The sequence below is a fragment of the Ursus maritimus genome, unplaced genomic scaffold (genome assembly GCF_017311325.1).
Source record: "Ursus maritimus isolate PB19 unplaced genomic scaffold, ASM1731132v1 scaffold_7, whole genome shotgun sequence".
In the NCBI taxonomy this organism is placed as follows: domain Eukaryota; kingdom Metazoa; phylum Chordata; class Mammalia; order Carnivora; family Ursidae; genus Ursus; species Ursus maritimus.
This window is the reverse complement of record NW_024426885.1, coordinates 46,360,161-46,386,655: the sequence shown is the minus strand read 5'-3', so window position 1 is coordinate 46,386,655 and position 26,495 is coordinate 46,360,161. Positions and strand designations below refer to the sequence as shown.

At 46.1% G+C, this 26,495-nt stretch overlaps 1 protein-coding gene across 2 annotated transcripts in view; it reads left to right on the top strand.

The window, feature by feature from the left end:
- The window catches only part of SH2D4B (SH2 domain containing 4B), an 84,490-nt gene that overhangs the window by 17,603 nt on the left and 40,392 nt on the right, over nucleotides 1-26,495 (top strand). The window contains exons 2-4 of one of the 2 annotated variants that reach the window (XM_008696313.2): nucleotides 7,354-7,513; nucleotides 8,563-8,710; nucleotides 21,658-21,805. In XM_008696313.2, the coding sequence (XP_008694535.2) occupies nucleotides 7,354-7,513; nucleotides 8,563-8,710; nucleotides 21,658-21,805 (456 nt within the window). Of the gene's footprint in view, nucleotides 1-7,349; nucleotides 7,514-8,562; nucleotides 8,711-21,657; nucleotides 21,806-26,495 lie in introns of both variants that reach the window. The other variant, XM_040624486.1, reaches the window with a different exon arrangement.

Sequence of the window (26,495 nt, the reverse complement as noted above, 5' to 3'; positions counted from 1 at the left end):
TTTTTTTTTTTTTTTTTTTTTTTTTTTTTTTTTTTTTTTTAAAAGATTTTATTTATTTATTCGACAGAGAGAGAGACAGCCAGCGAGAGAGGGAACACAAGCAGGGGGAGTGGGAGAGGAAGAAGCAGGCTCATAGCGGAGGAGCCTGATGTGGGGCTCGATCCCACAACGCCGGGATCACGCCCTGAGCCGAAGGCAGACGCTTAACCGCTGTGCCACCCAGGCGCCCCTACAGGGCTTATTTCTTTCACAGGACCCCAGTAGGGAAAGCTTGTTCTAGACATTAATAAGTTAATAGATGTAAAATATGTTGAACCGTGATTAGCAGATAAGTCCTCTGTAGATGTGAGCTGTTATTATTGCTCTAATTAATTGTTGCAATCATTTGACAGTTATGTGTATTCAAATATCTTCTCTCCACTGGTGGCTTAATTTTTAATTGTCTTTATGGTGTGCCTTTTTGTGTAGAAATTTTAAGCTTTAATCTGTATTCAAATTTATCAACATTGTCTCTCATAGTTCATTCTTTTTATGTCTTGTAGAAGAAATTCTTCCCTTCCCCAAAGTTATAATGATGTGCTTTTCTATTTCCCTCTAAAAATTTCCAAGTTTCCAAGTATTCCTTTTCACCAACTCATGAAACCGCTCTTGTCAAGATAAACATGACCTCCATGGTGCCAAATTCAGTGGTCATTCCTCTGTCTTCATCCTGTTGACCCATGAGCAGCCTTTGACACAGTCGATGCTTCCTTAATTCCTGAAATTCTTTCTCCCCTTGGCTTCTGGGATATCGTTCTTTTAGGGTTTTTCTCCTGCTCATAAGCTTCTTTGCCCTTGCCTCCTTTGGGGGTCCTCCTCCTCAGTGTTGAAGTGTCCTGGACCTCCAACTTTGGACCTCTTCTCTTTTCTATCTATACTCACGCTTTCTTTGTTCTCACCTAGCTTTGTGGCTTTAAATATCTAGATGCCGAAGACTCCAAAAATGTGCATCTTAATTCTAGCTTCTCCTCTCAACTCCGTTTTGTTCAACTGCCTCTTGGATGTCTAATAAGCATCTCAAGCTTAATTTGGCCCAAACAGAATCATTGATTTCTCCAAGTTGTTTCTTGCATGTGGCCAGCCCATTCATTCTGTTGTTTAAGCTTGGAACGTTGGAGTTTTCTCGTTCTCTTTCTTTCACAGTTCATATCCAGAATTTAAGCACATGTTGCTTTTTCCTTCAGAATATGTCCCGAATCTTAACCACCCTATGCCTCCTCCATCATACCACCTTAGTCCATGAAGAGACTGTCTGCCACGGGACCTGTTTACACAGGCCCACAGGTTTTTTTGCCCCCCATCTGTTTTCCACACATGGGCACAGTGAGCATTCTGAAATGTAATGAGATATGTCACTTCCCCGCTCTCCGCTTCTCCTGGCTCCCATTTCACTCAGGAGGAAATCCGAAGTCCTGACCTGGGCAACAGTGTCTACCACCTTTGGGGCTGCTGCTGCTTCCCCACCTTCCTTCCCACTCTCCTTCTTGCCCCCATTGACTGCAGCCACAATGGCCTCCGTGCTGTTCCTGGAACTTGCCAAGCACATCACCAGCACCTGGCTTCAGTAACGATCCTATTCACGTCCCTGCCTGGCCCAGAGAACCTTTGTTCTGCTTCACCCAGTAGGAGTCATATTCCTGGTGACCGCTGTTTGCTTCAGGACCAGGTGGAGTCTAAGGCTTCCTCCTCGCTCTCTGCTTCACATTCCTGTTTGCTGTAGATTCCCTGGAGGTGTTTCTTGTACTCCTCTGCATTTTGTCTTGTTATTTTGTATCTATTATTGTTACGTGTTTGGAGAAGAGATGTACATCTTCACCCAGACATCCAAAAGAAAAGCCTTTATGCCAAGAATTTTTCTTTTGAGCTCACTGTTATGTGTGCCTGTAGTTTTTTGGCTACATTTCCCCCTTACATAATATGTAATTACAATTTTTATTTTTTTCTGAGATTCATAGGTTACCTAGGAGATATTTTATTTTCTTTCTTTCCTTTTTTTTTTTTTTTTTTTTTTTTTAGAGAGAGAGTGAGAGAGCACAAGCAGGGTGGGCAAGGGCCTGGGGGAGAGGGAGGAGAGAGAGAATCTTAAGCAGACTCCACGCTCAGCACAGAGCCTGATGCGGGGCCTGATCCCACCACCCACAGATAGTGACCTGAGCTGAAACCGAGAGTTGAACCCTTTTTTTTTTTTTTAATTTTATTTATTTATTTGAGAGAGAGAAAAGAGATAGTGAGAGAGAGCACAAGCCAGGAGGAGAGGGGGAAGCAGGCTCTTCATTGAGCAGGGAGCCCGACGTGGAGCTGGATCCCAGGACCCTGGGATCATGACCTGAGCCCAAGGCGGACACTTAACCAACTGAGCCACCCAGGCGCCCCAAGAGTTGGGTCTTTAAGCAACTGAGCAAGCCAGGTGCCCACTAGAAGATATTTTCTTAATTATTAATTTATTAATGGCTTTTTAAAGTGGCTATTTTCCCCATCAATTTCTAATTTTTGTATTATTATTTGGGATTATGGCCTATAATTTTTTTCTCATGATTGCAAGCTCGAAAGGAAAAAAAAGTGTAATCTCAAAGCTTAAGGAATTAAGTTCTATAATTGTTAAATAAATATTTTTGACCATATTATTTAAATCTTCTCTACTAATTTTTAAAATCTACGTGATCCACCAACTTCTGAAATAAATATAGTAAAACTCCCCACTGTATATACACTTTCAGATTCTCCTTGCATTGTTGGGAGTTTTTGTTTGATGCAGTTGTCTGCTATGTTGTATGTTGCATCAAGTTTTAGGACTGTTCTAGTGTCTTTGTGGGGTGCCTCTTTTATTGTCACACAATGTTCTTCTTTGTCTTTTTTTTTTTTTTTTAAGATTTTATTTATTTATTCGACAGAGATAGAGACAGCCAGCGAGAGAGGGAACACAAGCAGGGGGAGTGGGAGAGGAAGAAGCAGGCTCCCAGCAGAGGAGCCTGATGTGGGGCTCGATCCCATAACGCTAGGATCACGCCCTGAGCCGAAGGCAGACGCTTAACCGCTGTGCCACCCAGGCGCCCCCTTCTTTGTCTTTTTTAACACATCTGTCCTTGCATTTGCCCTGTCCAACATGGCCACTCCTGCTTTCTTTTTGCTCACCTTTTCATGGTCCACTGTCACCTAGCTCTTTATTTTTAACATTTTCTTGTTAAAAAAAAAAAGTATGTTTTAAAAAAATATTTATTTACTTATTTATTTTAGATAGAGAGAGAGACTGCACATGAGAGCATGGGGGGAGGGGCAGAGGGAGAGGGAGAGCGAATCCTAAGTAGGCTCCATGCTGAGCATAGAGCCCGATGCAGGGCTTGATCTCATGACCCTGAGATCACATCCAAGAGTCGGGTGCTTGGGGGCGCCTGGGTGGCGCAGTCGTTAAGCGTCTGCCTTCGGCTCAGGGCATGATCCCGGCATTCTGGGATCGAGTCCCACATCGGGCTGCTCCTCTGGGAGCCTGCTTTTTCCTCTCCCACTCCCCCTGCTTGTGTTCCCTCTCTCGCTGGCTGTCTCTATCTCTGTCAAATAAATAAATAAAATCTTAAAAAAAAAAAAAAGACTCGGGTGCTTAACCAACTGTACCACCCAGGTGCCCCTCGATTTTATTTTTAATCACATCTGACAGCATCAGAATTTTAATGGGGGAATTAATTCTGTTCACGTTCTTGTGTTAGTGGATATACTTAGGGTTTAGGGCTTCGGTGTTATTTGGTGTTCGTTATCTAAATCAGTTAGGGATGTGCTTGACCTTACATAATGGAATATCTGGCAAATAGTTGCTTAATTAAATCAACATTTCATATTTATATGATCATATTTCATTTGATAATGATACAACTGTATTCTTCCAAGTTCGTTATTTGTCTCGAATGGCGAGCCTCTGGAGGTTACTGAACGAGTTGTATCGGCATAGCCGCTCAGCAAAATCATCAAGGCCCCATCTCCTTCTCTTTTTTTTTTTTTTTTTAAGATTTTATTTATTTATTTGACAGAGATAGAGACAGCCAGCGAGAGAGGGAACACAAGCAGGGGGAGTGGGAGAGGAAGAAGCAGGCTCACAGCAGAGGAGCCTGATGTGGGGCTCGATCCCAGAACGCCGGGATCACGCCCTGAGCCGAAGGCAGACGCCCAACGACTGCACCACCCAGGCGCCCCTCCTTCTCTCTTTCTTCTTACTCGCCCTTAGCTGTGGCTTTCTTCCTCATGGTGGCAAAGGTCTTCCCACAATTCCTGGCTTCATGTCCTCATTCCAGGGAGGAGGAAGGAGAAAATAAAAGAAGGGTGAAGGGGTTTTTCCTAAGGAGTCTTCCCCTTCGGTTCAGAGGGGGAAAGCCCTTTACTAGGACTTCTGTTTACATCTACTTTGTCAGAAACAGGGACATTTGGTCTCTCCTACATTGATCCCTCACTAATTCTACTTGTCCTTTGAGGCTGGCATAGGAACTTGCCTCTCCTGATGCTGCGAGATCTCTGTACACCCTGAGCAGATCAGGGTTTTCTGATAAGGGAGGACAGTGGGGCAGAGGGGCGGTGGCTGGGCACTGATGTCTGCTCTAATAGCTGCATAGTGCTTGTTTTCTCTTGCCCTTTACAGATTTTTGCAAGATTGGTAAGCCTCATATCATTTATTTCCCCCCACTATTAATCTGGAAGTTTTATAATTTTAATAGTGTTTTATCAGTCATAACGAAGGCTGTGTTTCTATATTACAATGTGGCTTTTACCATGCAAAAAAGTAACAGTACCCTCCTACATTAGGGAATTAATGCTGCTTTCGGCAATGGATAAACCCTGAAATTTCAGTGGATTAATATAAACAAGGTTTATTTCTTGATGTGGATTGGGGAGCTCTTCTGTGTCACTGGCTTCCGAACACTGACTCATGAATCAGGTTGCTTTTTCCTTGCAGTGCCACCATCTTGGATGAGATGGGCGGAGGAGAGACAGAATATGGAAAAGTCCCACAACGGCAACAGTCGCAGCCTGAAAGGGTACAAATCACCTCCTTTGACATCCGTTGTCCAGAATTCATTCACATGGATACATGGAACCAAAGGGGAGCTGAGGAAAATAGTCATCTGGTGGGTTCAGGGAGGGGAAATGGGGTGCCAGACAGCATGGTGGCGGTCACGGGTTGTCATTCTGGTCCCGCCCACATTGTGTTCTCCTCTTCCATATAAATACACTCACCACCTCCTTAAGGGGGTTACCCTCAAGTCCCATGCAATCACTGCCTCCAGCCCAAAGTCCAGTCTGCATGGGCTCTGCATTGATCTCTCTAATGTCTAGATGTGGCTGAAAAGGCATGTCATCCAAACACCCCCCACCTTTATGACACAGTACTCAGCGGTAGAGCGGGGTGAGAATGTCCACTATGGGAAAGGGGAGCGTGTGAGCCCCACTCAGTCACTAGCTGATAGCATTCCAGCAGTCCTACAGGTCCGGCTCTATGGCTCTCCTGCCCTGGCAGTGAAGGGACAGCCTTCAATAAAGGTAGGACTGTGCCCTTCGGGAGGCTCCTCCTTGCTCGTCGTTCCCCGTGGCCTCATCTGAAGTGAGTGTTGAGGACCACGCGCTCCTTGGACCAGTACAGCCTTTGAAACCGGCCGCCTGTTCTTTCATTGAGGTTGGGTACCCAAGAGTGGCTGATGTCTTGAACAATCAAAGGCTTTTTTTTAGTCCAGACTCAAAAACTTAGGAGGCTTCTGATCTGATTGCTTCGTGTCCCTGTAACCACATCTAAAATTCTTTTCTAGACATATTTTGCAAGTTGACTGTAATTCTCTGCCTCTATTTCCCTATGGCTCTCCTATCCTAACCAAAGGGCATCTATCTATCTATCTCAGGCTCTTTGAAAAATCATATGAGGGATTGCACTCTAAATGCACTTGTGTTAGCCTGACTCCTCTGAGGAGTAGTGACGGGATGGGGTGACACAAACAAGGGCTTAATAAATAAAGTGGGAGGGCCATTGTATTGCAACAAAGTCTGACCTTGAGCGAAGGAGGTGCTGCAGGCAGAGGTGTTCTAGGCAGGGTGGGGGCGGGGGGAGGTGTTCTAGACAGCCATGCAGCCCAAGGGAGTTTGTCAGGGGGTCATCAATGTTGCCCATCCGAAGAGTCTGCTGTCTCCCAGGAACGGGCCCACCATGGTCAGTCAAAGGCTGGGAGCCACGTCTGGGAAGCATGGCCAGGGTCAAACACAGGAACGCAGGAACTGAGGTGCTTGCTGGGTTCTGCTCCTTGCAGCTGGATGTCGGTGGAGCACATTCTCATGGCCGCCACAGTGTTCTGTGCCTTAGGTCACTTTCTTCACCTCAGCAGTTCTCTTGGGCTCTGTCACGCAAACTTTAAAAAATCCCCTCTCTTATAATTTGGGCCCTAGAAGGAGGTGGTTTATCCAATCCTACAAAGTCCCAGATTTCTGTCTTCTCTCTATTCCCTTTCGTATTTACTTGCAAAGCACTCAATTCTTTCTGGAATTCATTTCTTTCTCTTAACACCCTGCTGAACACAGCTGCTAGCAAGCAACACGCACCGCCAATGTTCTGTTTTCCAATCTCTTGCCTGAGAGTGGCAGGTTTGGAAGGCGTGAGGGTCTGCCTTTCCAGTTACAGCATCTGACAACGTTATCAGATGTTTTGCTCTTGTATTAACAGGGATCCCTAGCCATTCATTCCGCCTGCGGCTGAATGCCACCTCACTGCTAAGGCAATGACACATAGTTGATATTTCTGTTCCAGCACTACCCTGCTTTGGGGACAGATGTCCCTTTTAGTCATGGTAATCCACGGAATCTGTGGCAACGGGCAAACTGAGAAATCTCAGTGGCTTTAATACAACACAGGTTTATTTCTTGCTCGTGTTACAGGCTGATGTGGGTCAGGAGCCTCGGCTGTGTATCTTGCAACACTGTCTCCAATTCCTTGTTTCCAGCCAGTGGACAGGAGGGAGAGCGAGAAGGCGCAGGTGCGCTGTCTCCTGCCTTTCTGTCTGCTGAAGATCTCCGAGGCGCTTGGCCACTCTCGGCCGCCGACGCCGATTCCAGCCTTGGGCACCTGCTTCAGCGGGCTGACTTGGCAGCTGTGCTTCTCCCTGGAGGGAGTGGGAGGGAGAGGTGGAGGTGGACCTGCACTCGGGCGGATATCTTGCTGGAATGCTTTTTGCAGATGACAGCGTTCTGTAGAGAGGTGTGATGGTCGTGCATCATCGGCCCGTCTAGCTCCTCCGGGGCTCATTAGAACTCAGACCTGTTTCTTCTTTCTTTCTTGTTCCTCCTGTGAGGCAGCAAGCGACAAGCACATTCAGTGGCTCCTGGGGGCAGATGGTGACGTCTGGGTCTGGATCATGGGAGAAGGCCCCGGCGACAAGCCCTATGAAGAGATCTCCGAGGAGCTCATTGCCGAGAGGGCACGGCTGCAGGCACAGAGGGAGGCCGAGGAGCTCTGGTGAGAGGTGCAGATGGGTCTTGGGCGGGGTGTGAACACAGAGCCCAGGCCGGGTCCAAGCTGAGGGACGACAGGTTGTGGGTGGGAGGGAGGCGGTGCCGGGCAGCTGGTTGACCCGGTTGAGCGCCACCAAGATGAGGTGACCAAAGATCAGAGTCTTTATCAGGTAGGTTTTATAGGTTCAAATCCTGGCTCCACTGGTGAGTAGTGAGCTGATCTGGGGTCTCAGTTTTCACATCTGTGGTGTGGGCATTAACACTCTTTTCATCTGGACATAGTTTGGATTCACTGAGATAATACAGATGACATGCGTTTCCCGTATTCCTCACTGAGTTGTCTCTGGGACTATAGAGGAATTTGGATTCACTTTTGTCGTCTGTTTGTTCCTCTTCCTTTTAGCTGCATTGCCACACACAATGTGGATAGTTGAGCCTCCAGTGAGATTTGGAGTCAGACTTCTCTCGTAAACAACTTTTAACTTTTTTTTTTTTGCCAAGCTTGGAAATCCGTATGAAACTGATCTCAACATTCCCCCCTACCCAGCTTTTAAGGACAATATTTTAATTGTAAAATTGTAACAATAACTCAAGACCCAGCACCTAAGATAATCACAGTGAGCATTTGGGCAACACCTTGATAAACTGATTAATATAGAGTCACAATGTTATTTAAGATTACTATATGGTACCCATTATGAGAAACCCAACTTATTGGTCCTGTTGATGAACATTTAGGTTGTTTGCCAATTGTTATGTTATAAAAATCCTCTGATGAACATCTTCTACCTACACTTTTGTGAACTTGAATAAGAGAAAGGACTTCTGAGTCCTTTTTCCCCTGGCTTCCTGAACAATTCGGTTGACTTACACTACCATACAGGAGAGTGACAATTTTGTCCCAACTTTGCAAGCATTGAGTTTTGCTGCTCTTGGATAGTGGCCATTCTGATAGACCAAGAAATAGTGCTCCTGGTTTTTATTTGAAGTCCTGTTGTTATGTGGTCCTTCAATTTCCTACATGAGCTCATACCTGCTGGTTTCTCTTGCAAGGAGACAGAAGGAGGCAGAAATCACCAAGAAGTTTCGGGATGCTCTGGCCAATGAGAAAGCCCGGATCCTGGCAGAGAAGTGGAAAGTAGAGATGGAGGACCGGAAGGCTGCCAAAGTCCTGGAGGAACGCATCCGTGAGGAGTTCAAGGTGAGCCAGGGTGTGGGGCATCTGTGTGTGGCCACCATCCCCAGCTCCCAGGCTATTGGCGCCCATCTCTGGTTTGGCCATTGGTTGGTACTGAGAGCTTTATAAGGACAGAAATCTCACATGTCTGAGCGGGGAGGAATGTGACACCCCATTTGGGCCAATCCACTTCTCACTGGACAGATGAGGAAACTGTGTTAGACAGAGGAAGGGACTTGCCAAGGACGTCGTGTGTGTGTGTGGGGGGGACAGAAGCAGGATCAGAACTCAGACCTTTTGCCTCCCAACCCAAGGGGCATGAAAAGGGGCCCAGAAAGTGCTGAGCCTGTGGTCAGAGCAGCCTGGGATCCAGTTCCAATTCTCCTGGTTAGTCCTGTGGGAACTTGGGAAGCTTGCTGAACTTCTCTGAGCCTTCACTTTCTTGTTCATAATAGTAAGGTAATAACAACACCCAACTTGAGATTTTTGGAGGATTCAAGGAGGTGAAAAATGCACATTTTCTGGCCCTGGACAGGGGGTTGTTGGGAACCTTGCATACCTACTCGTTCTGGGAAAGTTCAGAGCTGGTAAAGGAGCTGTACACTGCTCTCGGGTAAGAAGCTTAGGTTGCCTAAAGAAAACTTTTTTTCTGGTCCCTATTTTGCAATTTTTTTTCTACCTGAATAATACACTTTTTGGGGGGAGGTAGAAAACTCAGAAAATACATATAAGTGAAAAGAAGACAATAATAATCATGCTGAATCCCAGCAATTATTATTATTCATGGCATTTACACATGTATACTTTTTAATAATATTTTTTCCTATAATGATTAGACAATGAGGACAGTGGCCTCAAGATCATTTATGCTGCAAATATTTTTCTCAGAGGATTTCTTTTTTTGAGAAAGAGAACAGGGGGAGGGGCAGAGAGAGAGAGAGAGAATCTTAAGCAGGCTCCATACCCAGCACAGAGCCTGATGAGGGCCTCCATCTCACAACCCTGAGATCATGATCTGGAAACGAAATCAAGAGTCAGATGCTCCACGGACTGAGCCACCCAGGTGCCCCTCAGTATTATTTTTTCTTAATTTTGGTTTTAGTGCTTTCAAGGGTACAGAAGATTAAAATTTTTATTACCCAACTATATCAAGCTTTAAAAAAATGATTTGTTTCATGCTAAGAAAGATCTGTGCCACCACAAGCTTGTACTAATATTAATCTGCATTGGTTTTTTTTTTTTTTTAAGATTTTATTCATTTATTCGACAGAGATAGAGACAGCCTGAGAGAGAGAGGGAACACAAGCAGGGGGAGTGGGAGAGGAAGAAGCAGGCTCATAGCAGAGGAGCCTGATGTGGGGCCCGATCCCACAACGCCGGGATCACGCCCTGAGCCGAAGGCAGACGCTGAACTGCTGCGCCACCCAGGCGCCCCTAATCTGCATTGTTTTATATATCATTCATGATTTATTTCTTTGTACTTCCTTTTCCTGCACTTTGGAGTGCGGTGTGAGGTATGGCTGTAACGTCTCTCCTTCCACATGTCAGCACATCGTTCCGTCACCGTTTATTATATGACCCGTCCTCTCCCCTCTCGTTGCACTTGCTGCCTTGATTCTTCTTCCAAACCTTTGCTTCGCTTCATGGATTTTTTTCTCCTTTGATTATTCCTGAGTCAGATTGGCTTACTTAATGACTGTAGCTTTTAAAAGGAGTTTTAACATCTGCTAAGGTAAGAACCTATCATGGCTCTTCATTTTCCAAATGTCCTTGGCTGATTTTACCCATTTTTTTCCTTTCTACTCGAGATGCATTTGAATCCTTATGTCACTATGCTCCTCCCCCAAGCAACAAAAAAACGCACAAGGTGATTTTAATTGGAATTACATCAATGTTACGGATGTATTTGTGGGGGATGGACATTTTTTCCAATACCAAGTCATTCAGTCTTCTTGTTGAGGATATGGTATGTTCTCCCGGTTACTCAAAGCTTCTTTTTGTCTTTGGTAAAATGTTTTTGTTGTTGTGGTGGTGGTGGGTTTGTTTTTTTTTCCAACACCTGTAAATGCACTGGCCATCCAATCCCAAATATTTGCAATAACTTATATGTAATGTTGTGCTTCCATCTTTTGGACTTTGGTAAAATTTATTGTTTTACTTAAATGCTCCACATTTCTTTTCTCATTAAACCATAGGTTAAATATTTTTTGTTGTAATTGTGTATAAGATTGTTCTTGTTACTTTAAAACCTGTTGCAATTGCTGGTTACATGTTTATATTGTTATTGATCTTATTTAATCTTCCCTTGAGTTATAGATAGATAGAGAGATAAATATTTAATTTAAAGAAAAATATATTTAAATATATATATATATATATATACATATAAATATATATGTATATTTAGGAGATTCTCTCGAGTTTTTAAGGGAAGCAATATTTACTCTCAAAACATTTTATTTAAAAGTGATTTCGAACTTGCAGCAAAATTAAAAGAAAAAAAAGTACTTGTAGAGTCTCCACTGAAGTTCACCGATTATTAATGTTTTGTCACATTTGTATTGTCTCTTTTCTCCTCTCCTCCATTACTGTATCTGTACACACACAGATATATACACACACATATATCATACGTATATTTCTGTTGCTACTGCTAGATTGTTTTGCTCAGCAATTTGAAAGGAAGCTGTAGACATCATATACTCTAGCTAGGGCTTAACAAACTCTTCTCTGTAAAGTTCCAGAGAGTGAAGATTTTAGGTTTTGTCAGCCACACCCTCTCTTCACAACTACTCGACCAGGCCATTGCAGCACAAAAGCAGCAGCAGGCAATATGGGTGTGGCTGTCTTTTAAGAAGACCTTATTTTATTTTATTTTTTGAAGATTTTAAAAATTTATTTGACAGAGAGAGACAGAGCGCATGCCAGCGGGGCGGGAAAGGGCAGAGAGAGAAGGAGAAACAGGGGCTTGATCCCAGGACCCTGGGATCATACCTGAGCCAAAGGCAGATGCTTAACCGACTGAGCCCCCCAGGAGCCCCCATAAGACTTTATTTTAAATGATAGACAGAGGGCAGATCTGGCCTGGGAGCCTAAGTTTGCTGACTCCTGATCAAGCCCTACGTCCTCCAGTGTGCATCTCGCATGACTGAGGACCGTTCCCTGTGGAGCCCACAATCATCATCACACCTGTTGAAATGAAAACAGTAATTCCATAATAGTATAAAAATCCACTCAATCCCTAGCGGAGAGATGTTTAGTTTGTATCATTGGATTTGGGGTACGATTATTTAAGTCTGCCGGAAAAGGCAAGCAATACTTTTTCTGTGTCTCTCACAGCAAGACTCCCCTGCTCTAATTTCTGGCCTCCTTTCTCCCCAGAGGTGAGCTGAGTCCCAGATGCTGGGAAGGTGGCTGCGTGGAGCTGGTGTCCTGGGGCTCAGTTCACAAGGAGGTTACAGAGGGGTTGAGTTCCCAGCGAGTTTCTGGTTGATGATCTCCTTGAGAACCTCAGTGAGACAGAGATGATAAATTGTGGGCTGTTCCGTGTGGAGGTTCATGGAGTGCTCAGTAAAGCCATGAGATTCACTAAGGGTCCCAAGTGCAGCTTGTTTGGGGGGAGGGTGGTGGTCATAGTCATAAACTCCCTACTCTCTACAAGCTTATAGGGTGCCAGGAGAGAGAGAGACAACTCAGTGAGCACCCCTCAGCCCCCACCCTGCCGGGGGGACTATGGTGGTGTGCAAAGGGGCACCTGCAGGATTCTAGGCGTAAGCAGAGCGGGAAGTGGACAGGAGATACGTGGAATGGTGACTGGTCTGCTGGGGGCCGAGAAAAAAGCACGACAGGAAGCCAGACAGGAACCTAGCAAGATAGGCTGTGGGGCCCTTGGATGGTACAACAGAGAGGCAGACGTTGTCTGTGGGCAGAGGAGCGATGGAGGATCTCGATACAGAGGGACATGGTCAGATCCACCTCTCTGAGAATGACTGGCTCCAGGCTATGATGCTGGGGATGAAGGCATGGGGGGAGGGAGAGGCCAGTGAGGAGGTTTTTGTGGTAGTCAAAGCGGCCACCAATGAGTCTGATGGTGGTGAGATTCAGGGGGATGGACACAGAGAAACAGTGGAGGTGAAATCAGCAAGGCTGGACATCAATCAGATGCTGGGGTGAGGGGACCGAAGAGCAAAGGCACAGAACCCAGGCTGAGGAGCAAGGAGAGGGCACCACCCTGTTGCAGAGGCGAGCTGGCAAGGGGGGTAAGCTTGGGGGAGCAGAGAATGTGCCGGCTGGGCCCAGGGGCTTTGTATTTTGTGCCACCAGAAGCAAACTTTGGGGTGGGGGCTGGAGGAGGGAGGAGATGCTGGACGGGAAGCCGGTGGTGGTGGTGGGGTATCGGCCGGGCTCCCGATGACCAGCTGCCTGTGTCCAGGATGCAGGCAGGTTCTGTGAATTCTCCTGATCACAGTAGAGATAAGAGCGAAAATCCCTTTGAGGAAATGGGGGGAGAATCCCAGAATCTTGTGTGAGGTTAAAGAGGGAACTTCAAAATAGAAGATACAGACAGCTGGAAACCTGTTTTTAAAAACCGTTCTGCAGTGTCTGGCGCCTTTGAATGCAATTTACATGCATATGGAAGTGCTTGTTCCTCTAGAAAGAAAGGGGATCAAGAGGCCAGATAGAATTTGCATACTTTCTCTGCTTTCTTAACTCATAAGACTGCTTTTGGCTGGTCTGCCTCTGCTTAAGACCACAGAACGCTGAGGCTAAGGCTCGTGCCCTCTCCTTCTGCCTTAGGCTCCCTCCCTTCCCAGTGCTCCCGATAAGGAGAGGCGCAGTTGGTACAGTTACGTTGTCCTCTGGTTCTTCACCACTTCCTATTCAAGGCCACGCATTCTCTTCTTGTTTTTTCCTCCATTAAGGCTGGAGTTCATCTTGGCCCTTCATGCCATCCTGTAGGACTATAAAACAACACCCACCTTATTTCCAATAGGATTATCAGTGGGGGACACTTTCCCCTTTCCAGCTTTCTCTAGAAAATGGGAGGCTTGATCTCAGTTTGTCTTGGACGAGGCTGGAATCAACAAGACAACACGATGTGGTTTACCCTTCCCCTCTCAACGATCATCACAAACCCCGTGTTACCTTCTTCTTCGTCATTAGTTCACTCACTCCTCCGGGCAGTGTTTGCGGAGCACCTGCTCTCCGCTAGGCCCCGTGCTGGGGGCTGTCGACGGGAGAAGGACAGACACAGGCATGGCCCTGCCCTTTCGGAGTACATCATGTTGAAAAGCATGATGGTATTATTTGGGCCCGATGAACAACTGAAGGGGCTTGGGACAGCCCTCCTGCCGCTAGAATGTGCCACTTTGGCCCACGGAGCTGAAGGCAGTTGAGACCCCCAGGGCTCAGGAGAAACTATTGCCCCACCCTCTAACTACATAGAAGAATCAAAATGGGGGATCTTAACAGATACATTTTATCTGAGTGACCCATCAGTATGGCAGGGCAAACATCTAATTACCTGCTCTTCTCTTTATTGCCCTGTGAATTGCACTCCTTTCTTTTGAAATCCCTGACCCCTACTCCCCTTCTCCTAAGTTCAGGATGACACATATCCCTCATTTTGCCTGATAGTCTCCCATATCCGCGTGCTTTTCTTGAATGTACACTATGACATCTGATTTTCTCCTGTTAATCTGTCTCATGTCAATTTGATTCTTAGTCCAGCTAGAAGGACCCTTGAAGGGGACAGGAGTTCTTGCTCCCCAACACAACAACAATGACTGTGCCTTCCAGAAAAGCGTCTGTCTCGGGGACAGCTTTCACGGGGATGAGGTGTGGGCTCCTGCGGTGTGGCGTTACCCATGGGTTCACAGGAGACGGGGGATTGATAAAGGCGGATGGCTCCGAGGGCTTAGGAACGGCCAGAAAAAAGCATCGATTCCTAAGGTAGAAGGAGAGAGTGTTTGCCCATCTGTCTTTTGGCTGCATTGGCCTGTGGAGGCTACACTTAAAGATGGACTTTTCGTCAGGGCTCATGGAGGAGCCAAAGGATTCTGAGAGCAGCCGCAACAGAGGAAGTTTCCAGGCAACTTCAGCTGTGAGGGCTGAGGCATTTCAGCAAGACCGTGGAGGGAAATATGCAATGCTCTCTATCTGTAGCTGCAAAATGTTTTCTTTTGTTGTCCCCAGCCCTGTGAGGAGCTTGTCTTTGTCACAGTAAGTGGCTGATTATTTTCCTCAGAGCTGGAGGCGGCAGGTTCCTGGCTCCCAGACTACTGTTCACTCTGGGGCGTAGAGGATTGAGTGAACAGCGTGGCTTTGCCATTTATCGTTTATTTATTTGTGGGTAGTTCCCCCCCAACTTTACTGAGCTACAATTTTTGAGTAAAAATTGTATATATTGACAATGTGCAATGTTTTAGCATACGTGTACATTGCAAAATGACCATAATCAAGACAATGAACACATCTGTCACCTTACCTGGTGACCTCCTTGGTGTGTGGTAGAAACACTTAAGATCTACTCTCGCAGCAAATTTCAAGTATACAGTATGGTATTAACTGTAGGCGCCATGCAGTGAGTCCAGAATGCATTCATCCTGCATAACTGAAAGTACCCGTTTGCCAAACACAACCTAAGTGTCTACTGACCAATGAACGGATAAATAAAATGCAGTATGTATACATGATGTATATATAATGGAATGTTATTCAGTCTTAATAAAGAAGGAAACCCTGCCATTTGTGACGACATGGATGAACTTGGAGAGCATTATGCCAAGTGTCCGTCATGCCCCTTCTCTGGGGTGCCTTCTCCTTGTGACGGGCTGAACTGTGTCACCCTAAAATCCTATGTTGAAGACCTGACCACGCTATCTCAGAATGTCAATGTATGTGGAGGTAAGGTCTTTAGAAAGGTCATAAGTTAAGAAGAGGTCTTCAGGGTGGGCCCTGATTCAGCATGGCAGGTGCCCTTAGAAGAAGAGGAAATTTGGACACAGATACGTATATGCACAGCGGAGAGGACGTGTGAGACACGGGGAGAAGATGGTCCATCTACAAAGCGAGGAGAGAAGCCTCAGAAGAGACCCACCCTGCCTCTATAGTGATGGCCTCGAGAGCTCACAAGTGTCTGCGGTTCAGCCTCCTGGTTTGTGGTGCTTTGTCACGCAGCCCGAGCAAGCCAGTATACCCCTTCTCTGGCCTGGAAGGTAGGACCAGGCGGTTGAAGCCCCTCTGGCTCAGAGAGGCCTTGGCTGACTGTCTTTTCCCTGAGACCTGCTCCTGCCTGGAAGACCCTCCCTGGGCAGGTGCCAGATCTGAAGAGCCGGGGTGGACGCTGTCTTGGTCGGTGCCCCATGTACTGGGTGATGTGACAACCTGGGTCAGAGATGAGGGGGCAGAGGTGGAGGGGGCAGGCATGGGAAATCCGTGGCATACACTGCAGTGCCGTGCTGGGGTGGGAAGGATTTTTGTTCTGCTGAGATGCCAGTGATTGCCAAAGTGAGCTTTTTCTTGTGGCTTTGAGCTAAAATTTCTGCTTCGGAGTCAGACTTTGGTTCCAATTTTGCATCTGTCACCAACTCTCAGCTCTAGCATTTCCCATCCGAGCCCATGTCCCTCCTGACCCCACATTTCCCTCCACCTGCCACTGCCTATCTCTGCTCCTGTCTGCAGAGGATGTCCCCAGAGGGCTGTCTGCGGTCATTTCCACTCCCTTCCCCACGCCACCTGGATGGCTGCCCTTCCACCCCACCGGGCAGCTCTCCCATCACGTCCTGAGGCCACGACCTGCCCGCCGGTCCCTTGTCGCTTCTCTGTCCTTATCTTCTGTGATCTTCTGGCCTGCAGCTCAGTTTACCACTCCCTTTTACTTGAAGCGTTCTCTTTCTTGGCTTCCCCAACAGACATCACCCCTTCTGGGTTTTTCGGTTATCTGTTGGCTTTCCTTCTCAGCCTCCTTTCCTAGCTTGAGCTCTTTCTCTCAACTTTTAAATGGTGGAGTGGCCCAAGACACTCTGCTTGTTCTCTCTCTCTCTCTTTTTTATTGTTATTGTTGAAGTATAATTGACATACAGCGTTATATGAGTTTCAGGTGTGCAACATAGTGTTTCAACAATTCTCTGCATTAGGCAATGCTCACCACAGTAAAAGGAGTCACCCACCATCTGTCACCCTACAACGTTATTACGGTTTTATTGACTATATTCCCCATGCTGTACTTTCATCTCTGTACCTTATTTCTGGTTGTTTTCTCTGGATCCGCATTCTTGCTCTCGGTGATAGCGTTAGGTCCTGTGGCTGAGAAACATCATCCCTACGCAGATGACTCCTGAGCCACTGTCTTCCACTGAACTTGCCCTTAAGCCCCAGGCTCATGCATCCCGCTGCTAATGGCAGGCCTCTGGGATGTCAGATGGCATCTCGAACTCATCAAATATAGAGTTTTGACTTTTCTTCTTCCAACCACGGTGGATGATGCTATACTCAAACATGCCAAGCCCATTTGCAATGCTGGGTCCATTGTGCTTGTTGTTTTCTCTGCCTGGAAATTTCTTCTCCCCGATACTTATTGGTGTTCTTACTATTCAATTGTCAGATCACAGCGACCCACCCTTCTGAGAGGACTTCTGGTCACCCAGCCTAAAGTAGCCTCCTGAATTCTCTCTGTCCTTTCCCCTGTTTTAATTCTCTGCAGACTGGTTATTATTTTCTGATATTTCTTGATTTTTATTTGTCTGGTGTGTTTCGCCCCCTGGAAAGGCCAGCGCCGAGGTGGGGCTGGTGTGTGTCTTGGCCACTGCTCTGTCCCCAGAGCCCAACGCAGGCCTGAGCCTCTGCGTGCTCTGTGTTTGGTGAGTGACCACGTGAAGCCACTCCACTTCCTTTGTCCTCGAGCCCAGCTCTTGAGAGTGACTCATTAGGAAGTGGGAAGTTTGTCTATTCCTTCTGATTAAAAAATGGATTGTCGAATTAGAAGAAAATCCTTAATCTATATTGTTTCAGAAGAAACAAAAAGAGTTGTCTTTTTTTATTAAATGAGGCATTAAAAACTCAGTGACCTCCTTCCCACCCCAACTCTTGTTGATCCATTTAAATAGTAGCAAAGGACTGAAAAAGTTCTAAAACCCCTGGAAAGAGAAAATGAGAAGCAGGAACAGATAAGAAAGTGTTCCCTGACATTTGGAGGCTGGGAGACAGAGTGGTGAGGGGTTCAGCTGGGAGCCTGCAGGAAGGGGTGGGTGGGTGGGTGAGCTGGCTCAGTCTGGGTTCCCCTGTGGGCTCAGGGCCTGGAGGCACCAGCACTGTGAAGCGGGGAGGTCAGGTTGGTGACCAGTTTCTCCGTGGAACGGCTGACCCTCATGTCCCCATTTTCACCCATTTCTCCCAAGCTACTGCCTCCCTCCCTCCGAGCAGAAGGAGATGGGGAGTGGGGAGAGGCTCAGAGCTCAGTGTGTCAGGCCGAATGGAGAGAGCAGGCGAGGGGCCGATGGGAAACAGGAGGATTAAGGAAAGGTCTTACGTTTAGCAGTGAGTAGCCTGAGCCATGGGACACCTGCAGCCTGGGTTGCCTCTGGGAGGCACAGGGCCACACAAATTTTTTTTTATAAAGATTTTATTTATTTATTTGACAGAGAGACAGACAGCCATCGAGAGAGGGAACACAAGCAGGGGGAGTGGGAGAGGAAGAAGTAGGCTTCCAACGGAGGAGCCTGATGTGGCGCTCCATCCCAGAACTCCGGGATCACGCCCTGAGCCGAAGGCAGACGCTTAAGGACTGAGCCACCCAGGCGCCCCAGGGCCATGCAAATTTTTGCATGGTGTCTTTGTTTATCATAAATTCTCAATTTGAACCACATAAAATCAGCCTGTCAGCTCTGTTCTGGTGACCCAATCTCATGCAATCCTGTGATAAAAATAAGGTGCCGGCTGGGAGGGTTCATTGGCTTGCTGGTCCACCCCCTTGGAACCGTGGCCTGGCCACTGGACTCCAGGATGATTCCATAAACATGAGTACTGGAGCCCCTGGGGCCATATGGTTAACCCCTTTCGTGAAGGAGACGGTCAGAGAGCACCCCGAGGGGGAGAAACAAGAGACTAGGGCTCCTGTGGGACCTGGTCTGTACTGATCTTACCTGGTTACTACTGCTGCCCCTGCCAGTCCTGGGAGGACTCTTTGTGGCCACCCCTGGAGGACACAAAGGGGAATGTTTGCAAAGAAGGCATTTCAAGGCATGGTGTTCCCATGAAATGTGGGGTGCAAGCCAGGGGTTCTGCTTGCTAGGGTCTCAGGGCTGTCCTGCCTGCAGCCTGCCTTCCCCACAGACTTTGGTATGCTGGTGCTCAGACACCACCTAGGTAGGATGGAGGAGAAGACACGGAATAATCTCAGAACAGAGCACCTCTAGATGCTTACACTGGAGTATTGAGTATTTTCCTCCATGAAATGGCTGATTCCTCATCCAGTCATCCTGGAGTGAAGCCCACCTCCCAGGGAAGTCCTGTCTACACACTCTGAGTCTCCCATCCGTATAGTTATTTTCTGTCTTGAATACAGACAGCCAGGAAACATCAGACATCTAAGGAAAGCCTCCAACACCAAAGACAGGCAACACATAAGACATACTTTAAAGGAAAAGAAAAGCAAAAAGCAGAGGAAATAGATATAAATCAAAATATAGGGGTCGGGGGGAGAAAGCTCTAAAATCCTCAGAAATGAAACATTACGCTCTTGAAATCAGGACAGGGTGCAATGAAGCAAAAAGGAACAACCAAAGACTAAGAAGGAGGGCTTGGGAATTACAAGTGCAATGTAGCAATAAAAAATGTAGCAGTAGATTTAGACAATAAAATCAGTGAATCAACCAGGAAGTAGAACAGCAAAGGGCAGGAGAGAGAAAACAAGAGAGAAATGCTCAGACTTCTAGAGGATCAAGTCGAGGAGTCCAGCATTTGACAATCAGGAGTTCTAGAGAGAAAAACAATGAGAGGAGAAGAAATTACCCAAGAAATTCTAGGCCAAGGTGTATTAGACTGGAAAGATCTGAGACTTCAGGCAGAAAGCTCCTTGAGTGCCTAGCATGATCAATGAAAGAAAATCCCCACCAAGACACATCATTTAACAATGTTCAGAACATCAGCGATAAAGAGAAAAATTCATGTCTCATGCAGAAGATGGAGAATCTAAGCGGCAGTATTGGATGCTGGGAAGTCAAGTCTTCCAAATTCTGCTTTAAGAAAGTGATTTTCAATTCAATTCTATGCTCAGCCAAATTAACAGTTATATCTGAAGGCAGCATATAGATGTTTTCAGACAAGACTCAGAGAGTGTCTCTCCGTGCATCCGTACCTGAGAAGTCCTGCAAGCTGTGTTGTTGCAAAATGACACAGTGGCCAAAAAAGAACATGGAACAAAGAAACAAGAGCTTCGACTTGGGGAGGACTGAGAAATGAGTCCCCAGGTGGATGGATGGGCAGGAGACCTGGGTAACAACCAACTGAGATGGGAGAAGAAGGAAGGCTGGCATCTGGGGACGGTGGCGACCCGTGGAAAAAGATAACTGCTGTTTATCTGTTATAAAAATAGACACAGAGAAAGATTTACGACAGATCTTAGAGAAGTTGGGCAATTTCAACATTCAGCTTCAGAATAAAACAATTACGAACTCGGGAAAGAAAAAGCCATCATACTACCATATGTTACTGAATATAAGATGCTGTATTAGTTAAGTACTGATTTAGTAAACATTATTTTAAGAAGAAGGAAAAAAACCGTTGCCTCTTAAAAAGGCAACTTGCAAGTCGTGAGACGTACCCGTGTTTCAGAGATATGTTAGAAAGTTACGATACGTACTTCTTATGATTGGTGAACACAGCATCCTACTTTGGCTTTGCAGTGAACTATATATACACCAATTATTGATTTCACCACAGACTGTGATGTTGTTATGGTAAGGATGAGGAGAGGAAACGTCTGGGCCTGTCCCTGTGTGGCAAACATAAAAGTGCCCAATATTCAAGTACCAAAAAAGAAAAGCAGTAATTTAATGACTAGAATTGATAAATCAAAAAATTAGCTGCATGATTCAGACAGAGACGTCAGCACATGAAGGGACAGCTAAAATAATTGAGAATCATGACCTCTGGGCACTGGGTGAGGGCGGGGTAGTTTGCGGTGAAGTGGTCTGGAGAATTGCTGGTTTTGAAAACGAGCCTTTAGCATATAATGCACGTGTGACACCTGCGGGTTACTCTGGTGTGAACAAAGGTAGAGGGAAATACACACACACACACACACACACACACGCGCACGCACACACACACACACACACACACACACACACACAGCCTTTTGGATCTCCAGAGTGGGATAAATGGAGATGGGGGGCCCCCAAACCTGCTTGTTTTTGAAATATCTTATCCAGACAGAAGGTTAAGACATGATCATATCCTGCTTAATTGGCCTCCAAGAAAAATGGTACCCACCCTTCCTCTCCCCCAGAATGTAAGTGTGGCCAAGGATGGCCCAGCATCCTCGTATCTTTGCAGAAAGCTTTGGAGTCTACAAATTATTCCACGTATATTTATTTAAGATTTATATATTTATTTTGGGGGGAAGGGGCAGAGGGAGAGGAAGAGAGAAACTCGAGCAGACTCCCCGCTGAGTGGGGAGTCCGACAGAGGGCTCGATCTCACAACCCTAAGATCATGACCTGAGCTGAAACCAAGAGCTGGTAGCTTAACCAACTCAGCCACCCAGGCGCCCCTGTTCCACGTATTTTAACCAGTTTGATCCTTACCGCAGCCTTGATCAGGCCAGACTATGGCCATTTCATGTGTCAGGGACTGTCCTGAGCTGCCACCACTGGCCCACCCCACCCCGAGACAGCCCTGCCTGGCTGCAGTGCCACAGGGGCACTTTCTTTCTTGTGACCTAATGTCGTTCTGTCCCCCCGATATTTTAGAGGAAAGAGGAAGAGGAGAGGAAGCGAGGAGAAGAACAGATTCGCCTCCAGGAAGAGCAGAGGGCGAAGGAACTCTACTGGACCCTGAAGCAGGCCCAGCTGCAGAGCCATGCCAGCGAGAACGAGGAACGGGAGTGGGAGGAACAGCGTGAGTAGACCAGCCTGGCTCCCCACCCTCTCTCCTCCCCCTTGTCTATCTGTGGGGTCATCCTTCCGGGTCACTTAAGCCCTGAGGCCTTTACCTGGACCAACCTAGTAGGGGGGCCCTGTCAAGGACCCAGAAGGTGAGGGCTCCACCCCCCAGGAGCTTATTCATATGCTGATGGAGGAGATTGCTCACATGAAAAAAGAAAACCCTACATTGACTGTGTTACCAATACTTTACTGGCTCTGGGCTAAGTCCTGGGCACCCAGAAATGAGGGATCATGGTGCTTATCTTGGAGGAACTTGCAATCCAGTAGGGAGACAGACACACAGGGTCCTGGTTTTGAAAAGTACCACTACTGTTGGAGTACGGAGTGGCTATCCCGGTGGGCTTCTGCAGGCAGCACGACGAAGCGAAGCTTGATGGGGGCACAGGAACAACTGAGGCGAAGAGGCAGGAGAAGGAGAGGGTCCCCAAGACGGAGGCCTCAGCAGACGTAAGGGCATGATGATGGGAATGGGATGTGCTTGGAAGGTGGAGGTGTATGGGGCCCACTACAAAGGCTACAAAGCTTGGAGAGTGTCTGGTAGAGAAAAGTTGGTGGGGGGAGAGAGAAGGCGGAAGCAGACTTGAAGGGTGGTGTTTCAATATGGGCTTGGGGTTCGTTTGAATCAGGTATGGTAACACCTGGATCATATGGATAATACGGAAATGATGACCTTGCCGCAAGAAGTTATTACTCAGGGGGTCAGGGCACGCCACGTAGGGCTTCAGGGAGAAGCACCAGGGCCCATCAGGAGGTGGAGGGAGCTGGGACACGATGTGGGCAGGAGCCTTTCTGGTGGTTTGCTTGGGGCAGGTAAGGCCAGGCAGGGGAAGCAGGTGTAGGATTGGCTGGTCTGAATAATGTCTGCAGGCTCTGGGGCACAGGGCTGTCTCTAGTTGTCAGACACCTGGCCTGTCACCCTGGGGTAATGAGGGTGGGTGGACAGTGCCCCCCATGGTAAGAGCTAGATAGAGGAAGCGATGGGAATATTTTGGATTGGCTGGTTTGCAAATGAAAGGCACACTTGCAGGTGAGTCCTTTAGTATCTTTAGGAATTGGCCAACCCTGGGAGGCAGTCTCTCTCGCCTCGGCAAGGTCCCAGAAGTCAAAACATCGAGAAAATGAAAAGGCATGGTTCCTGCAGGTGGGCAGTGGGCCGCTTGTAAAGGTGGGTTTGGGGGTGAGAGAGAGGAGGATGCTGTTGCAGTGGTGCCCCTGAGAGATGACTGGAGCCAGGGCCACGGCAGGGGTAACGCAGATGGGGCGTGACTTCTCTGGTCCTCAGCCTTTCTCAACCACACGCCAGAGTCATTCAACAGACTCGAAAAAAAATTGAAATACAATTCACACAACATAAAATTCACCCTTTAAAAGTGTACAGTTTAGTGGCTTTTGGCATACTCACCGCCTTGTGCAGACCATCACTGCTATTACTTCCAGAGATCTCCTTACTACAAAGAGAAACTGTCCCCATTGGTTATTCCTTCTCCTGCCACACCTCAGGAAGCCACTAATCTAATTTCTGCGCCTGTGGATTTGCCCATCGTGGATATTTCATATAAATAGAATCATACATGATGTTCACCCACTCATTAGTTGATGGACCTTTGGGTTGTTTCTACTTTTGGGCTATTATGAATAACGTTGCTCTGAACATTGGGTATTTTTTTGTGGTTCTTGAATATGTGTTTTCTACTGAAAAAATCACTCATTAACAGAAATGTACAAACCCATGAGTAAATAATGTAATGACAAAGGACTATTTTTGTGAGAAGTGTTTTTTTTAAGTGTTTTTATTTTTTTAAAGATTTTATTTATTTATTCAACAGAGATAGAGACAGCCAGCGAGAGAGGGAACACAAGCAGGGGGAGTGGGAGAGGAAGAAGCAGGCTCATAGCGGAGGAGCCTGATGTGGGGCTTGATCCCATAACGCCGGGATCACGCCCTGAGCCGAAGGCAGACGCTTAACCGCTGTGCCACCCAGGCGCCCCTTTTTAAGTGTTTTTAAAACATCCGTAGATTTCAGTGCAAAAATGTACCCCTGGTACCTCTTAAAACAGAAAAGCAAGCTCGAAACAACGGAGCGGTGGCAGGAAGCTAGCTATGCTCTGCGCCATTGTCAATGGCAAGTGGACACAATCCATATACGTGCCTCTTGCCCAGCTGTTCATGTCTGTGGAAGAGGAGCTCCAACAAAAGAGTCCCTGGGATGTGAACACTGGTGTGCCTTTGTGTGAACATATAATTTTCAGTTGTCTTGGGTATGTAACTAGGAGTGGAATTTCTAGGTCACATGGTAACCCTATGTTTCATATTTGAGCAGCTGCCATATTGTCTTCCAGAGCGCCTGTACCGGTTACATCTGCACAAGCAATGTATGAGGGTTCCAGTTTCTTCCCATCCTTGCTGATGCTTGGTGTCTTTTGTCTTTTTGATAATAGATGTCCTAACGGGTGTGAGGTGATATCCCATTGTGGTTTTGATTTGCATTTCCCTGGTGATTAATGATGTTAAGTGCTTTTTCATGTACCTGTTGGCCATCTGTATGTCCTTTTGAAAAAATAACTATTCAGGTCCTTTGCCCTTTTTTTAAATTGGGTTATTTGTTTTTGGCTATTGAGTTGTGTGAATTCCCATATATTTTGGACATTAACCCCTTATTGGGTATGTGGTTTATAAATATTTTCTCCTATTCCGCAGGTTGCCTTTTTGTTTTGTTAATGATTTCTTTTACTGTGCAGAAGGCTCTTAATTTGACATGATCTCACCTGTTTATTTTTGTTTTTGGTGTCATATCCAAAAAAAACATCACCAAGACCAATGTCAAGGAGCTTTTTCTCTATGTTTTCTTCCAGGTGTTTTACAGTTTTGGGTCTTACATTTAAGTCTTTAATCCATTTTGAGTTGATTTTTGTGTTTGCTAGGAGATAAGGGTCCAATTTCGTTCTTTTGTATGTGAATATCCAGTTTTCCCAGCACCATTTTTTTGAAGAGACTGTCTTTCCCCATTGTGTATTCTTGGTGCCTTTGTTGAAAATTATTTGACCGTATATGCATAAGTTTATTTCTGAGCCCTATATTCTTCTCTGTTGGTCTATATGTCTGTTTTCATGTGAGTTCGATACTATTTCAGTTATTATAGCTTTGTAATTTAATTTGGAGTCAGGAAGTGAGAAGTTGCTAGCTTTGTTCTTCTTGTTCAAGATTGTTTCAGTTATTCAGAATCTTTTGTAGTTCCATACAAATTTTGGGATTATTATTTTTTCTATTATCTGTGAAAAATGCCACTGGAAATTTAATAGGGATTGCACTGAATCTGTACATTGCTTTGTGTGGTATGTATATTTTAACAATATTAATTCTTCCAATCTATGACAACAGGGTATCTTTCCATTTATTTGTGTTTTCTTTAACTTCTTTCATCCATGTCTTATAGTTTTTAGTGTCCTGGTCTTTTGTCTCCTTGGTTAGATTTCTTTCTTTCTCTCTTTTTTTTTAAAGATTTTTTATTTATTTATTTGACAGAGACAGAGTCTGACAGAGTCAGCCAGCGAGAGAGGGAACACAAGCAGGGGGAGTGGGAGAGGAAGAAGCAGACTCATAGCAGAGGAGCCTGATGTGGGGCTTGATCCCACAACGCCGGGATCACGCCCTGAGCTGAAGGCAGACGCTTAACCGCTGTGCCACCCAGGCGCCCCTGGTTAGATTTATTTCTAAATATTTTATTCTTTTTTTTTTTCTTTCCAAGTTTCTATTTTAATTCCAGTTAGTGGGGTGCCTGGCTGGCACAGTCAGTTAAGCATCCAACTCTTGGTTTTAGCTCAGGTCATGCTCTCAGGGTCCTGGGCTTGAGCCCCTTGTTCGTCTCCATGCTCAGTGTGGAGTCTCTAGAGATTCTCTCTCTCCTCCCTCTGCCCCTCCCATTCATGCTGTCTCTCTCTCTCTCTCTCAAATAAATAAATAAAGTCTTGAAAAAATGAATTCCAGTTAGTTAACCTACAGTGTAGTATTAGTTTCAGGTGCAGCATTCAGTGATTCAGCACTTACGTATAATACCCAGTGCTCATCACGAGTGCCCTCCTTAATACCCATTGCCTATTTCACCCGTCCTGATGCTATTGTGAGTGGGGTTGTTTTACTAATTTCTTTTTTGGATATTCATTGTTACTACATAGAAACAGAAATGATGTTTGTATGTTGATTTTGTATCCTGCAACTTTACCAAATTGGTTTATTAGTTCTAACAATTTTTGGGTGAAATATTTAGGGTTTTCTATATGTAAAGTCATGCCACCTGCAAACAGAGACAATTTTACTTATTCCTGTCTGATTTGGATGCCTTTTACTAATTTTTTCTTGCTTAATTATTGTGGCTAGGACTTCCAGTATCACGGTGAATAAAAGTGGAGCCAGTGGGCATTCTTGTCTTGCTCCTGATCTTAGAGCAAAAGCTTTCAACCTTATACTATCGTGTATGCTGTTAGCTGTGGACTTGTCATATACGGCTTTTGTTATGAGGTACATTCTTTCTATACTCGATTTGTTGAGAGCGTTTATCATGAAAAGATGCTGACTTTTGTCAAGTGCTATTTCTGCCTCTATTGAGATGATCATACGATTTTTATTCTTTTCGTTAATGTGGCGT